General features: G+C 41.3%; 1 protein-coding gene across 1 annotated transcript in view; it reads right to left on the reverse strand.

The window, feature by feature from the left end:
* Nucleotides 1–7,303: 7,303 nt before the first annotated feature.
* efna3b (ephrin-A3b) overlaps nt 7,304–14,948 on the reverse strand; it is a 72,781-nt gene continuing 65,136 nt past the window's right edge. Inside the window, exon 6 of the mRNA XM_042490685.1 lies at nt 7,304–7,752. Coding sequence (XP_042346619.1) covers nt 7,634–7,752 — 119 coding nt within the window. The 3' untranslated portion in view covers nt 7,304–7,633. The remainder of the gene's footprint in view (nt 7,753–14,948) is intronic.

The following is a 14,948-nucleotide window of genomic DNA, read 5'->3' on the forward strand; positions in this document are numbered from 1 at the left end:
CTCACCTGTTCTCACTTTCTCAATTAGTGTCTTCTACTCTTACCTGCACTTTGTTCTTTACCAGATCATCTACTCACGTTCCCTTCAAGTTTCCCTGCGTCCTGATTGTCCCTGCCTGTTAGCCTGCCCACCTGACATTTACCTCATCGGCCTGTAGCCTGTGCTCGTCAGTTAAAGTATTTTTATCCACCTACCTCTTGTCCTGAATCTGGGTCCTTCTGCTTGTGCTTCTTCACTCAGCCAAAACACATATATCTGTACCTGGTAGAGAGGAAAGTTGGGCTCAAATAGTTGTACTTTTTCTAAATGTAATAAAGAAAAAAAGGAAGCATTTTACAGTACAGCTTTCGCACACGTTAGCAAATGTGTTTTGCACACATAACTAGAGCACTTTTTTCAACATATCAGTTGGAGCCAAAACTAAGACTCTGTTATTGTATCTCATTAAAGTGACACTTCAGCCAAAAATATCTGCAGAGTAGGAAACACTCCCTGCAGACCAACCAATTTATTAAATATAAACCAGTGAAAAATCGCTACTTTATTCACAGTCAGAATATTCTGACAGCCTTGATTTTCCAAGCCGACAGTCAGCTGTTGGTCAGTGGCCTCCGGTCAGTGTCTGTCACCATAGTTTTTGCAGTGTGTCCCAAACTGTTGGCACTAGTCAGCCCTTTTTTCCTGTTTTTTGGCGGATTCAACAGGTTTGATTGACATCAGAGCCAGTAGAGTCTGTCGGTGAGAGAATTACTCTGACGGGCAGTTCAGCTCAGTGCACAAGAAGAGAAACAAAAGCGAGGAGAGCAAACAAATGGCTGAAGTCAAGAGGGAGTGGGATGTTATATTAGGGGTGTAAATCACCAGTTTTATCACAATGCAATATTATCGATTTCTTTGGACAATGATACACTATTTTCCACTATCACAAATCTGCCACGATATGATTTTGGTTTGATTTAGGAGCCTGCGATCGATATGCAATGATATCATGCCCATTTAACACAATCTGTTACAGAAGAAGCTGCAGCCCCTTAATTTTGTTTGTTTGTTTGTTTGTTTTTGGCCATAAAACATAAAAACATCACATAGATAATTGTAAATAATGGTTACCAGTAAAGTGCAGTTAAATTTACTTAAAACTGACACCAGTATCTCACAAAAAAGCTCGTGGGAAAAGTTAACTTTTAGGGCTTTCTGCCAGGAAGCAGGAAGAAATGTCTTAATTTGAACCCAAACCATTATGTTTTTAATAAAATTTCAGTACTAAATGACTCAAAGCCCTAAAGGCAAACTTCTACCAACAACCCAAAAAACAAGACCATTTAACAACAGCGTAAAATTCGGCTAAATAATAACTATCAAGGCTCACAGACAAAACAACAGTTGTTTATGCTCGTCACACAGTATTAGCTTCAGCTCTTAACGTTGCATAAATTAGCCTAGCCGCTAATGAAGTTTAGCTTAACAATTTACATGTTGTTATTTTATTTTTCTCACTCACCGCTGGTTAAAGTCACCGCATCTCCCGACAGCAGCGTTGAATTTTAATCTGCATGTATGTTGTTTTTAGCCTAAATTTGTTGAAACAGAGCAGCTAATGTTGCTGCGAAAAGCTAACGAGCGAGACGCTTTCAAGGAACGTGCGTCGTAGTAAATCCCATGACGTCATTACGTACCGCACCTGCTTCGCCTGTTGACTCATACTTAGATAGATAGATAGATATACTTTATTGATCTCAAAACTGAGAAATTGAGAAATTTGGCTGAAAAACTGAGAAACTGAGAAATTGAGCTTTCTCCCGAAGCCAAAATATTCCCATGCTGTTTATTTATTCCAGTCCAACTTTATGCATTATCCTCATTGTATTTCTCTTGTGCTCGCCATTATCTGCCTGGTAACACAGAATTTTAAAATCAAGGCGCATCCTAAAAATGATGATATGATTGATCAAATTGCATCGTTGATCATCGAATCAATATATCGATCCAGATCGAGGGATCGTTATCTCTCGATCTGGATCTTACAAAACAAAGTTTTTAATAGATTAACAAAAAAAGTTTCTGGTTAACTTTATGACAATCATAAGTTTGATTCATTAATAGTTTCAGATCTAGGCTGGAACCATTTGTACAGTCATCAGAGAAGTGGCCTATGTTGCAGGAATGGTTCAATGTGAAAATTAAGTTCAGCCTTTTAAAAGCCACCTTTCAAGCCTACACAGGTTGAGTATTACATATTCAAAAACTGGACTGTGTGTCGAGAATCACTTTGTTCCCACACTTCAGATTATTGTGTGTGAACACTCATCTTTCATCAACAAACTTCTGTCTTTCACATCTTCTCACTACCACACCTACCCGGGTGCTGACCTCTATCTGTCCATCTTCTTCCTCGTGATCTCCTGTCACTCAGTCGAGAATATCTCCCATATGACAAAGACCTGTTGCATAAGATCACAGACAGAGAGCCCGGCTGTGCTCTGACATCAGTGGCAGCTTTATCCCTCCATCAGCTGGTCCAGACATACAGGTACACACTGCTGGCCTCTCCCATTGTCATTCAAATGTTGGGCTGCTGATTGAAGCGCTTATCTCTCCTAATCGGAGCGTGTAAAGGTATTACTGCTGAGGGAGAGCGTCGCCACACCAACTTTGATATGGAAAATCACATCTGTGAGCTCCCAAACAACATTATCTACAGAGAAATGAATATACCAGGTAAAACCTTTCCTGCAACCCCCTCCATCTGTTGTCTTGGATTAGCTCCACGCTTGTTCCCTGTTTTTTCAGATCCTCAAAGACAGAGAGAGCAGGGAGGGCGGGGGGGATTAGAAAAGGGAAAATAAAGAGCCGAACACACATCTTGTTAAAAGTAAGATTTGTAAGCTTATTATTTTGTTATCATGATCATTGTTATAACCTCTGTTATGGTTTGTTCAGTTTACAGTTTATTTTCAAGTTCATTTAAAGTCATTCCAGTCGAAGGTAAACATGATTGTAATTGTTGTTTCCAACACTATTAAATGCTTTTTTTTGTTTTGCCAGACAACAATCGGTCACACATTCGCTCGCTCATACGCACATGGGAAGAGCAGAAACAAAGAGACTGTTGCTCACTCGCTCACCCGCACACACACACACACACACACACACACACACACACACACACACACACACAGACAGCATCTCACCCTAAAGCTCCTGCACACAGACATGAAGTGATTAACAGAAATGAGCTCTGATTCTTACTTTCCCTGACACACACACACATTCAGACACACACACACGCTTTCTTGCTCTCGTGTCTAAGTTCTTAAGTGCAACTTCTTGAAGAGTGATTTACCCTCTCGCACAGCTCTTCAACCCTCCCGCTCCACACTAGGACCCCAAACCCCTCCTACATCGCCCTCCCACCAAGAGCCATATATACACCTGGGTTGATTCACACACTGGTAAAATGTTTCAACCGACAAGATCCTTGTTTGGGTGACAAGAGCATTTATGAATTCAAAAATGTGCGCTTTCACTGTCAGAAGATTATCTGGCAAACTGACACACTCTGGGGAAAAACACCCACATTATTCCCAAACTACGAGCACAATGATGTATAAAAATAACTGCATTTGAATGAAATCCTATATATATCTGTGGTTCCCAACCTGGTGGACTAGACCCCCCCACCAAGGGGTTGCAACAAAAATCTGGGGATATTTTGTTCACGAGTTCTCCTGACTTTCATGCTACTCTTTGCAGTTGCGGACATGCTGCAGCGGCACAGAGGGGGACAGAAACCGCACTGTAAGGTGAAGAAGTGACCTCACTGCGAGTTAATACGATAGTCTTTGGCTTTTGTTGACATCTAGTGTCAGCAAAAAAAGTTGCACATTCCTGATCCGTAGTTATCGCCATAAGCTGTTTTACTATATGACCTAATTGCCACTGTCACACTGAACGCCCTGCGAGGCCTGTTAAACTTGAAAACTTTGTACAGAGAATAAGATGAATCTGTGAATATTCATATTGAGCAGCCAAATCCGATCCAACTTACATGTTTGACAGTATGTCAGTGTTTACCACTGTCGCCCAGCCACCTACTTTTCCGTTAACATTTTCCTGACAACAGAATTAGTGTCTATTTGAGTTTTGCCGATTGCCGACGATCTGCTGCTGCTGCTGCAGTTTGATTAAGCGCAGAGTGGTTGTCTCTGTTAGCTGCTCTCCTCCAGCTCTCCCTGCCAGGTTAGCACAAGCGTTTGCATCAATTGCTGCAATCGCGACGTCACAAAATACTGGTGGGACCGATAAACTACACCAGGCCTGCACCATGGCTTCTTCTGCTAGTATAAACAAATTTTGAGGATAATCATCCCATGATTGTACTGGTCACTGACCCCAAACCAAACTAACCCTCATGACATCATAAAAAAGCTGCCTCCAAAGCCACAGGAGATATTTTACAATTATCTGAATAATAATTCCTGCTATGAGTAAACTCATCCTACTGTGTAGAATTTGGTGAAGTGTCCTTTAAAAGAGTCACAAGCCAAATGGTACAGGAACCACAGCGACTATATATATATATATTTAATTTGACTATATAGATCTCTATGGATATTGTACTAACTTAACCTTTGAGTAAGAGACCCACAGAGTGCAGCCCAAGTTTACATATGGCTCAACCCACCCAATTCTCCAACTTTTAAACCCCTGTCGTCCCCCTCAAGAAAACAAAAAATACACCAATAATAATTAAAAAAAAAGAAAAAAAAAAAACTAAAAAAAAAAACTACCACAAGGAAACTGAGCTTCAAGTTTGTAAAAATGCTTATGTCACATTTCACCTTGGCAAATTTCAAGACATTGTTATTCCATTCTTTTGTCCGTTTTGACATTTACACGAGTACTTGAACGCCTCACGTGCTGGTGGGTGAGCCGCTGCGTGACCCTGGCAGACAGCTGTCGGCTCCATCACCATCATCGTCATTATCATTATAATCATTTTCACCTTCATCATTGTTATCAGCTACTATAAGCCATGCCCTACTAGAGTCCATCGTTGGCAGGGTGGGGGTAACCATGGTGAATAAGGTGCTAGTTGCTATGGAAACGCTATTCTGAAGCAACCGACTGGTACAGTTGTTTGAGTTTTGAATTGCCGTACCTCCCCACCAAAGCACTTGGTTTGTATGTATTACTTGTTGCTTTAGTTTGTATATTGATTTTTTTTTTTATTATTTTGCATTTTCATACTTATAAGATGTACAGTATGTGGATGTATTTTCAGGCTGTTAGTACCATTTAAAGGGACAGTTCAGGTTTTTTGGAGGTGGGGTTGTATGAGATATTTATCCATTGACAGTATATTACATACATGTCGGATGTCGGTCAACACGCAGCCAGTTTGGAAAAGCAGTCTGGAGTCTGACATGGAAGCTAAGAAATGAACTGCTGAACTGCAACAAAACACATTTTAGCCACCTAAAAAAAATAAATCAATACTAGTTTAAGTGTACACTAAATTGAGAGTATTTCCTCTGCTTTTGTTTGTGTCAGGCAGTGATTTCCAATTGGAAAATGAGGTTGTGTAATTGCTCGCTTCAAAGCCAGACTCCACTGAGAAAAACAGCGATTTAAAATTGCTAAACACAAGCTCTGCTGGTCTGACGCTGCCTTGATCAGTTAGTTTGTTTGAGTTATTGTGTGACATTGGCATTTAAAAGGGTTAATTCAGATTCAGCAAAGTCACAGAAAAACACAGGCTAACTTTTTGAAGCAGTGGTAGACCAGCAGCATCTATGTGCAGTGTGCTAAAATGATGTTTTGTCAGTGGAGTCTGGTGCTTTTGACAGAGCATAGATGAAAACTGAAGCTGTTAACTGCTTTCCTGTAGGAACGGGCTGTCTGACCAAAAGGTAAAGCTTAGAAAATACTCTCTGATTTCTTTTAAAGGTGGCTTAAATATGTTTTGCCGCTGCCCCAGTCCACAGCAGTACATTGTATAGCTTCTGTGTCGGACTCCAGCTTGCTTCTCCAAACTGGGCCATCCCAGACCTTTATCTACAATAAGTCATACACTAACAATGAACAAGTACCCCAAACAACCCCACTTAAAAAAATATGACATATCCCTTTAAAATAGTCTCTTTCACTCTCAAACACACACACACGTGGCACACTCACACATATGTTTTTCTGTCATACAAACACTCGTACATTAACAGAAAAACCGTTTACATGTGGCATCTGACGAATGGGTTTACAGAGATGAGATTGGTGGAGCAGGCTGCTACACCGACACCGATCTTCTTATCTTCTTATTATCCGAGACTGGACCTGGTCGAAGATGCTTGTGTGAGTGACTGTCCTTGGTGCCTCCTCCTCTTCATGCTCTCCTCCAAACGGCCTGCAGTCGGCTGGGAGGAGGGCAGTATTGCTGAGTGTATCCATGGCTGCTCCGTAGCCATCGTGTGCTTCTTAACCTCAGAGATGACGGAGGACTAACTGAGTACCTCAAAGACGGGACAGAAAAGTAACACAGCAACTTAGAACATCAACAAATCCTTGCGGTTTCTGTGGCACATCTACAGTAAATCCCCCTTTTTTTCGTTAAGTGATTCAGTGTTTAAATGCTCTGTATTTCCCCCCCGACCCCGTCCAGCCCTGTTGCCTTCATTAGACGTGCTGATGGTGAACGCAGGATGACACAGCAGACAGAGTGGAGATGACAACTAAAACGTCTTGAGTCCCAGGGTGTGTTTATGAACTATCAGCTACTTTGACTAGTCTCCTACACAGGACCAGTTTGTCAGCTGGATCCCTCCTTGGACTGGGACAAGTTCCCAGAATCAAGATCATCAACAACAATAACAACAACAACCAAAACAAAAAAAAAGGCAATTTCAGTTCAGTTCTGATGAGATCTATCTGATTCAGTTCATTTGAGTTCAGTTTAATTCTTGTTGCAAGAAACTATGGCAACTAGCCCTAAGGAAGTGTTTCAGCCAATCAGATCCAGGGGAAAGTCTCCAAATGGTTTTCAATTGGGTGGATGGATTTGATGCTTTTTCTTCTGTTGTTTTGTTTTTTTTTACTTGGATTTCAGCCCCGCCTCTCCTGTTGTATAAATGCTTTGTGTGGTGTGCATGATTCAACAAGCTCAACCTGTGGCCTGTTCAGACAGACAGACAGACAGACACACACACACACACACACACACACACACACACACACACACACACACACACACACACACACACACACACACACACACACACACACACACACACACACACACACAGTCTACCACACCTGCATCTGTATGCACAGGCTGACTTTAATGGAACATACGGTTCAGTCTGTGTCACCGAGAGCCTGAAGGTCTTTCAACTCCACTAAAACCACACTCAGACAGACAGCTGTACAAACACACACACACACACACACACACACACACACACACACACTGTGATGCTTGAAAACTCTCATTTCTTACTCCTCTTTGCCTTCTGCTCTATTTGTGGTGTTGTAACTCTCCTCTCCTCCTGACTCCCCCTTTCCTCAACTCTCCCACCCGCTGATACTGTACACCCTCCCAAGGCTAGTTGGCATGGTGACGCTGATGGGATGGCCGTTGCTAGGAGATGAAGAGAGCGGCCAGAAGGAGCATCGTCACGGTGAGAAGAAGGCGATCCCTGGATGGGCTGCTTCCGCTGACGCTCTTCTCCAGCTTGGGAACAAAGGGGTTAAATTCATCTGGAAAGAGAGAGAAAGAGCAGAGAATGAGGGAGAGTGATGTCTTTATATCATCTCATTACAACGCTAGCAGAGGCTTTTTCTGCACTTGATAAACTTGAAAGGGAAACAAGGGGAAAAAAGATAAGTTTATCTGTGCTTCTAATTGAGCTATAATCTGCTTACACAGCACAGCTTTGACTGAAACACTTTTTTTATGACTAAAAAAAGGCAGCTTAGAGCAGAGTGGCACTCCCACTAAATGTTAAAAGTCTGCAAAATAGACAACACAGCAGCGCTTGCATGGCAGACTGCTGCAGCTGTTATCAGAGAGCTTTTATTGTTCTAATAAAATGACACATTCCCAGTCACACACTCTCAGACTTGCACACAGACACACTGTATATACTGTAATTCATTCAATACTGCAGCAGTCCATTGTTTAAGCCCCGCGATGCATAGTCACATTTTTGCACTGTGAAGTATTGTTCTAAGTCCTACACTTTAACATCCCTAATGAGCATGAAGGCGAGAATGAAACAAAAGAAAAGGAAGCATTTGCAAGTAGCAGATATAAACCTGAAAAAAACAGTGGTTTAAAGCATCGATGGAGCTGAAGTTGATTGCATGTTGTTGAGAGCATCGAGTGCTGCTGTAAAAAAACGACCTCCAAGTCAGAAAAGTGCAATGAAATGGCCATTGAAGTCAGGATTCCAAATCGGAAACTCCTTCCAAATCGTGTCAATTTTTACTTTTTATAATGTTTGTGCTGTGAAATATGCTATAACTTTGTTATGGCATTTCCATTTCAATTCAGTTTCATTTGTGTTTAATAGAACTCTTAATGAGCATGTAGTAGCCTACTAACCTACTAGCCTACTCCTCCTGTCTCTGTTAGCCACCTATATCAGTGAATCTGCATGTAGTCTACTGATCCTAAAAATGTCTTTCTATGGGAGATGGGGTGTCTGTGATTAGTACTGTCGGACTTATAGTGCATGTCTGCCTGCTTTGCCACTTAAACACCTCTTGTAGAATGCACATTGTCACCTCGCACGGCATTCATGATCATACAAACTTGCAATGATGCGTGTTCAGTTGTTTACATGCTTCTGATGTTCAGAGGCTAACAAAACAAACATGAGTTTGCTGCAGGCATCCATGTTTTCCCAAGCAGATGCACTGGAACACATTTAGATTGGAGTCGGAAAAACCCACATGGATTTATTGACTTTTGAATTGCAATAAAACGCAGCATAAATCTCTGACTTAGTGGCACAATTTTTTTGTGCACGGTGATGCAGGTGGCAAGTAGTTTCTACTTAAAACTGCTTACTATTATCTTGAGTAACCGGGTGAAAAATGTATTATTTTGGCACTTTGAGCACGACAAGCAGAGTGCCATCTAGTTCCATTATAATAAGAGAAGGCAGACATCTCTACGGCAGATATCTCCAACACTCTGCAACCCACACCAAAACAATCTAGACTGATAAATAGCACATCAGGTAAGAAAACAAATATGCATGTTTTTGATTTAGAGTGAACTATCCCTTTAAATACCAGTAAATCCACTTGATTATAACTGAGCTGCAGCTGCTTTCAGACAGCTCTTATTGTTCTAATAATTCCCAGTTGCACACTTGCATTCTTTCACACCAGTACGCAGTGTATATACTGTAACCCCCCCCCCAATCCCCCTGCAAGTACACCTGGTGATGTCCAAAAATAGTTTGCAGTCTTTTGTTGCAGGCTACACGCTGAGTGTTGATGTCTCATCAATGTACAAAAACACCAGACAGTTGGCTGCGCGCCTACACTTATGAGACACACGTGCGGCCAGACACACCCTCTGTAGTCATTTGATTAATGAGACTGGAGACCAGACAGAAGCACAATTTTCTGTCTGTACAGGGGACGGCTGATGCTGATTAGGAGCTATTGTGTTAATGCTCCAATGGCATCGAAAGTGAAGTGGGGATATTCTCAGTGTTTCCACGCGGCGCCATATCTAGCTCCAGAATGTTTCCAGCTGCTCTGTGGGTCAGACAGCAGAGTAATGACTAACTGACACCTGGTTTTAGAGATGGCCTCTTCTGGTATGCTCTGCTGGCCGATCTAATGAGGTCTATGCAGCAGTGGAGCTCAGGTTAAATGCTTTGACCGCTCTGTAACCGAGCATGGAGCCGAGGGGTCGGGACGCTGTTACTTCGGGCGCTGACTGACAGAGCAGTGTGGTTTTGAAGACGCAAACAGCAGACTGTGGAGCATCTCGCAAAACTGGTTCTAAAGTGTGGCTCTACTAATCGCCTCATTACACATCTACACACACACAAACACACACGCACTGTCTCTCACTAACTGTCTGTCACAGATAAACACGTAATTATTGGCGCGTGTTTTTGGCGCGATGTTCGTGCAGCATGTGACGTGCCTTATGACCTTCTGACATGTTGCCGTGCTAAACAGCAGCTCACACAAGGAAGCTGTGTGTTATTACCATGTGTGTGATTACCGTGTGTGTGTGTGTGTGTCATTTGGAGCAGAGAAGTAGGCAACATCCGCCTGATAATTAGGAAGCTCAGACACCTAGAGGCATCTATGAATTTGAGTGTCATGTTGACAAGAACAAGGAGATATCTTAGTCTCTGATTGTGTGTGTGTGTGTGTGTGTGTGTGTGTGTGTGTGTGTGTGTGTGTGATTTGTCTGTCATAAAATATTCTTGAATTTTAATTTGGCGTACAAGATAATGATACATTTTATTAAACATTATATGAAATATGCACATTTTGTACTCCAAACACAATATTTCATGTATTTTTTGAAAAGCAGTCCCCTCCCCCCCCCCATATATTGGCACATAATTCATGAGTCTTGTAATGTATGCTTTATGAAAATAATTATCTTTAATTGTAGTTGTCAGAGATGTGTTGACTCATCTATGCGGTAATCGTAGAAGTTATAATTTGTGGCGTGCCCGGATCAGAACGTCCTCATTAAAGGGTCTTTGCAGTCGTCTGAAACTCCACAGACACAACTGATAGAAAAGCATCTTTTATTAGATCCTCCCTGACTGGTTAATACCCACTTCATTCAACTCAAAACTTAACAAAGGTTTTGCAGAGCCATAGAAGACAATACACAACTATTTTTAGACACTGAGAAGTACTCTTTGTGACTGATAAATTGACCATAAAATGAGCGGAGTGCCAGTGTAAGAAAAACAGCAAATAACTAAACTTGTTTGGAAGAACAATGATTGCCTGTTTGTAATAGAAAAAAAAGGTTTCAGACCAATCAAATACTTTTTTTTAAAGAAAATGTAACCATTTTCTCACCTCTGGCAGTTCACAGTGCTCATATATGTAATTTAACTGCACCCTCTGGCGTTAGGCTGTGTGTAAATAACAAGACTGAGCACCATTTGAGAAGTGTCTTTGTTGAGTTGATTGTGCAATCCAATAGATTTCAGCCTCATGATGCATATTGTGACATTTTTGCATTGTAAAAATATTTGCCAAGTCATGTCCCACATAAACATAAAGTCGAGGATAGAAGAAGAAGCATTTGCAAGTAGCAGATGTAAATATTCCTTAAACAGTGGTTTAAATGCCTCTAAGGAACTGAAATTGATTGCATGTTGTTGAGAGCATTGAGTGTTGATTTTTAATCCCAGAAGCAATTAAGGGCTGTGACACCATCAGTCTAATTGATGCACCTGAGCAATCAGCAGGCACACCTGGTATCAATTAGCTGCTGATACCTCTACCTGGTGGTTAAAAGCTAAAAAGGAAGCTTGAAACTGCGACTACGGGTGCATTTCATCATACTAATGTATCTCCTCGCTCCCCTCACTCGCTTTCCGTCCTTGCATCTCAGTCCCGCCCATGGGAGATGCAAGCAGAGGAGGCGAGGGAGGGAGGGACAGAGGAACCAAAGCTGCCAAATGACAAACCCTCCGTTCCATAGCATCAGCCTAAAGCGACGTCAGTTACTTAAAACTTCTGGTAAACCTGAACATTATTTAAGAAAACTTGGACTTGGTCTGTTCAAGAGGTCACACTAAATACTGACTTCAGTCTGAAGAAGCCGTTTGGTTTGGACTTATAGGGTGTTTGTACATGTTCTCTGTATGCTCTATTTGTATCATGATAAATAAATATACATATATAGGAATACATAAATATTTCCTTATTACAACTTTGCTAAAACAATAAATCAGAGGTGGCCTAAGACTTTTGCACCTTAATGTACATAAATGATTGCCTGACCTTTATAGGGGATATTTTTCATACAAACTCAAGTGCGTAATACAACTGTTTGTACAGATGTTATCGAAACGTCGGCGACATGCAGTTTTTTGCTGTGTTCTGCCTGCTGATGCTCAACCTGATGATGCTGGCAGAGTAACCCGAGCACACTGTCGCTTAAAGGAGTGCTAATTGCTACAATAAACCCCATTAAAGAAAGAGCTTCTGATTTTCTCCACTAATGGCCGGAGCTGATCGTCAGATGCAGTAACCTGAGCCAACAGGGTTGGTAAATGAGTATCCTCCCTCTGAAAGCCATCAGTAATCACATGGCTGCACGGGGAGCTGCTAGCACCATTCCATCTGTGTTGTAAATGAGATCTAAATGAAATCTAATACTAGAGGCCGTATTCAGGAGGGAACCACTGTTGGGCTGTAGACACTGATTGAAAGGGGCAGCGCCCAGGAAATAAACTGTGAGCAGTGAAGGGGAGAGACGGGTGGTTTACAACTAGAGCTTGCAACATTCAGCTTAGTTAAACATTTTCAGACGCCGTAATCAGGCAGATTTGAGCCGAGCAGTTTTTTTGCGTGTTTGTGCGAATGTGCTGACGTGAACTTTGAATAACAGTAATTAAAACTATGATGTGATGAGTCTAATCGGCAGTCGGGAGGAGCGAGAACGAGGGAGGGGAATAGGAAACTCTACTGCTTCTTTGTTTTCAGTTCATTTCACAGCTCCCTGCTGATTTCCACACTTCCTCTTGCACCACTTGAGTTATCCTATTAATTTAATTGGCAGCACAGCACTACAGGTGAAAATGACCCACAGGAGCCGGGGTAATTTGTGCGCGGCTATTTTGTCAGCCGTTCGCTTAATATTAACACTATTTTCATGTGGCTCACAGCCCTCATCTGTTCAAGTGCATTGTTATGTGGAAATAACCTTTTCTTTTCCGTATTTTCTTTTGTGTAACTTGTAATTAACCCTTTGCAACCTGGATCAACATCAGTTTATTTGCACAGCATTCAAATGCCTTTCACAAGCTATTTAACCCTTTGAAATGGAGGCAAATTTGATTTGATTTCTTTAACGAATATGGGCGGGTTGGGGGTGGGGCAATGACCAAGAAATGTCCCATACATTTTGAGAAATTAGTAAAAGGTGATAAGAAAAAAAATTTAAAAAATCTTTTTACATAGTAAAAAAAAAAATACAAAATACATATAGTCAGGAAAACAAAGACTATGTTACAGAACATAAACATAATAGAACATAAATTTTAAGTCTAAATTCTTGCTTGTGTTGCACGTCGCTTTGGATAAAAGCGTCTGCTAAATGAAATTGTAGAATTGTAGAATTGTAGATAAATGTATTCATGTATTTTTTTATTTTCATCAGATTTCAGTTAATTTTCTTGTAATTCTTTACAAATGTCTTGCTGATTTTTTAGCCATGCCTTGTTAGGTTGCATTGTCTTTTCCTCATACTTTTGAGAGGATTTCCATTGACTCAAATGAGCACCTTTTGCATTTGTGTTTACAAATATTCGCAGGAAAGGAAGGAAGGTGCACAAGTCGGAATACGTGATGAGAATGTGTGAATTGTGATGTAATGGTGAACAAAAGTATGGGTGAACTATCTCCAATCTGCAGTTACTAAAAGGTAAGCAAACAATATCATTTTCAAATAAAATCATTGCTCTTTTTTAGTATAGCTTACATCACTGTGATAGCATGAATGCAAACTATAACCCTAAGATTAATATCGCACTGGGAAAAAAAATATGTTAAAAGAGGGAAAACTCAATTTCACACATCAAAAGGTGAATAAACTGAGTTTTGGTGGCTTTCCCCTCCACTGCATTCCTACTTGTGCTCTGGGAGGAAAAATGGAGGATGGGAATTAAAGAGCGGGAGGATGAGGAGGGCCTGGAGGAAGGAGATGGAGTGAGGGAGAAAAAGGAGATGAAAGGATGACAGAGGGAGGAAAAAGAGGTGAGGGAGAGGCATCTCCACAAACTCTGTGACATGCAGCCATTCGACGCAGCCGGTGATGAGCTTCCTTATGACTGTTATGCGAGCAGACTGATTTATGACGCAAAGGCACGCACGCGGGCTCAGATTAACAACACAGCACCATATTTTACAGGCTACCTTGGAGAAGAGTGCGAAAGCGAGACAGGATGTTGATTGATACCCACATGTCTGGTTGTGTAATGTGTGGCAGTAAGCTAGGCCAAGCTAGCTGTACACGTTGTTATTGTGCTGCAACCACATGATCATCTGAGAGATTATCCTAAAGTCTGTCACTTATTGATTTACTGCTCGGCTGCTTTCTTTAGTCGCTGCCAGATTTCATACAGTTCCAGCGCGAACAGATTTAGCATGATTCCCATGATTTCAGCTGTTGTGTAATCCTGTCGAGAGCAACATAAGGGCAACGTGGGAGCACTTAGTTAACTACAGGAAATCTGAATTTTTTTTTTTTAAAGAACTAACCATGAAACTCTGTGTTCTTTGCATATCCGGGTGAAGACGACAAGTGTGAAATGAATATGCATGTAGTTGTTTAGCAGGATCAGCAGCTTGCCAAGCCAGCTGGTGCTGTGAAGTTAGCTGCGCTGAAGGTCTCCTCTGAAAACGGCACATTTCACTCTAACTGGCCGCTTCTGATGCTGCACGGTCAGTGAACTTCTGGCCATCAAATATTAACGATTAATATGCTGCCGGATCATAAAGATAGTGATATTTACATTTCTGTTATTGTCAACAAATCACATGAAATGACAAGTGTGTTGACGGATGTTTTTCTATTTTCTTGATCGTTTTTAAAAGCTTTAATGTAGAAGTGATTCACAATCTCACCAATCAGTCTGCTGTTATTGTCCAGCTGTCATCATACAAATCTCTCTACAAATGACAGAAGCTTTGAGTCAATACTAAATGTTTATATATCGATTCAT

The sequence above is a fragment of the Plectropomus leopardus genome, chromosome 7 (genome assembly GCF_008729295.1).
Source record: "Plectropomus leopardus isolate mb chromosome 7, YSFRI_Pleo_2.0, whole genome shotgun sequence".
NCBI classification, from domain to species: Eukaryota; Metazoa; Chordata; class Actinopteri; order Perciformes; family Serranidae; genus Plectropomus; species Plectropomus leopardus.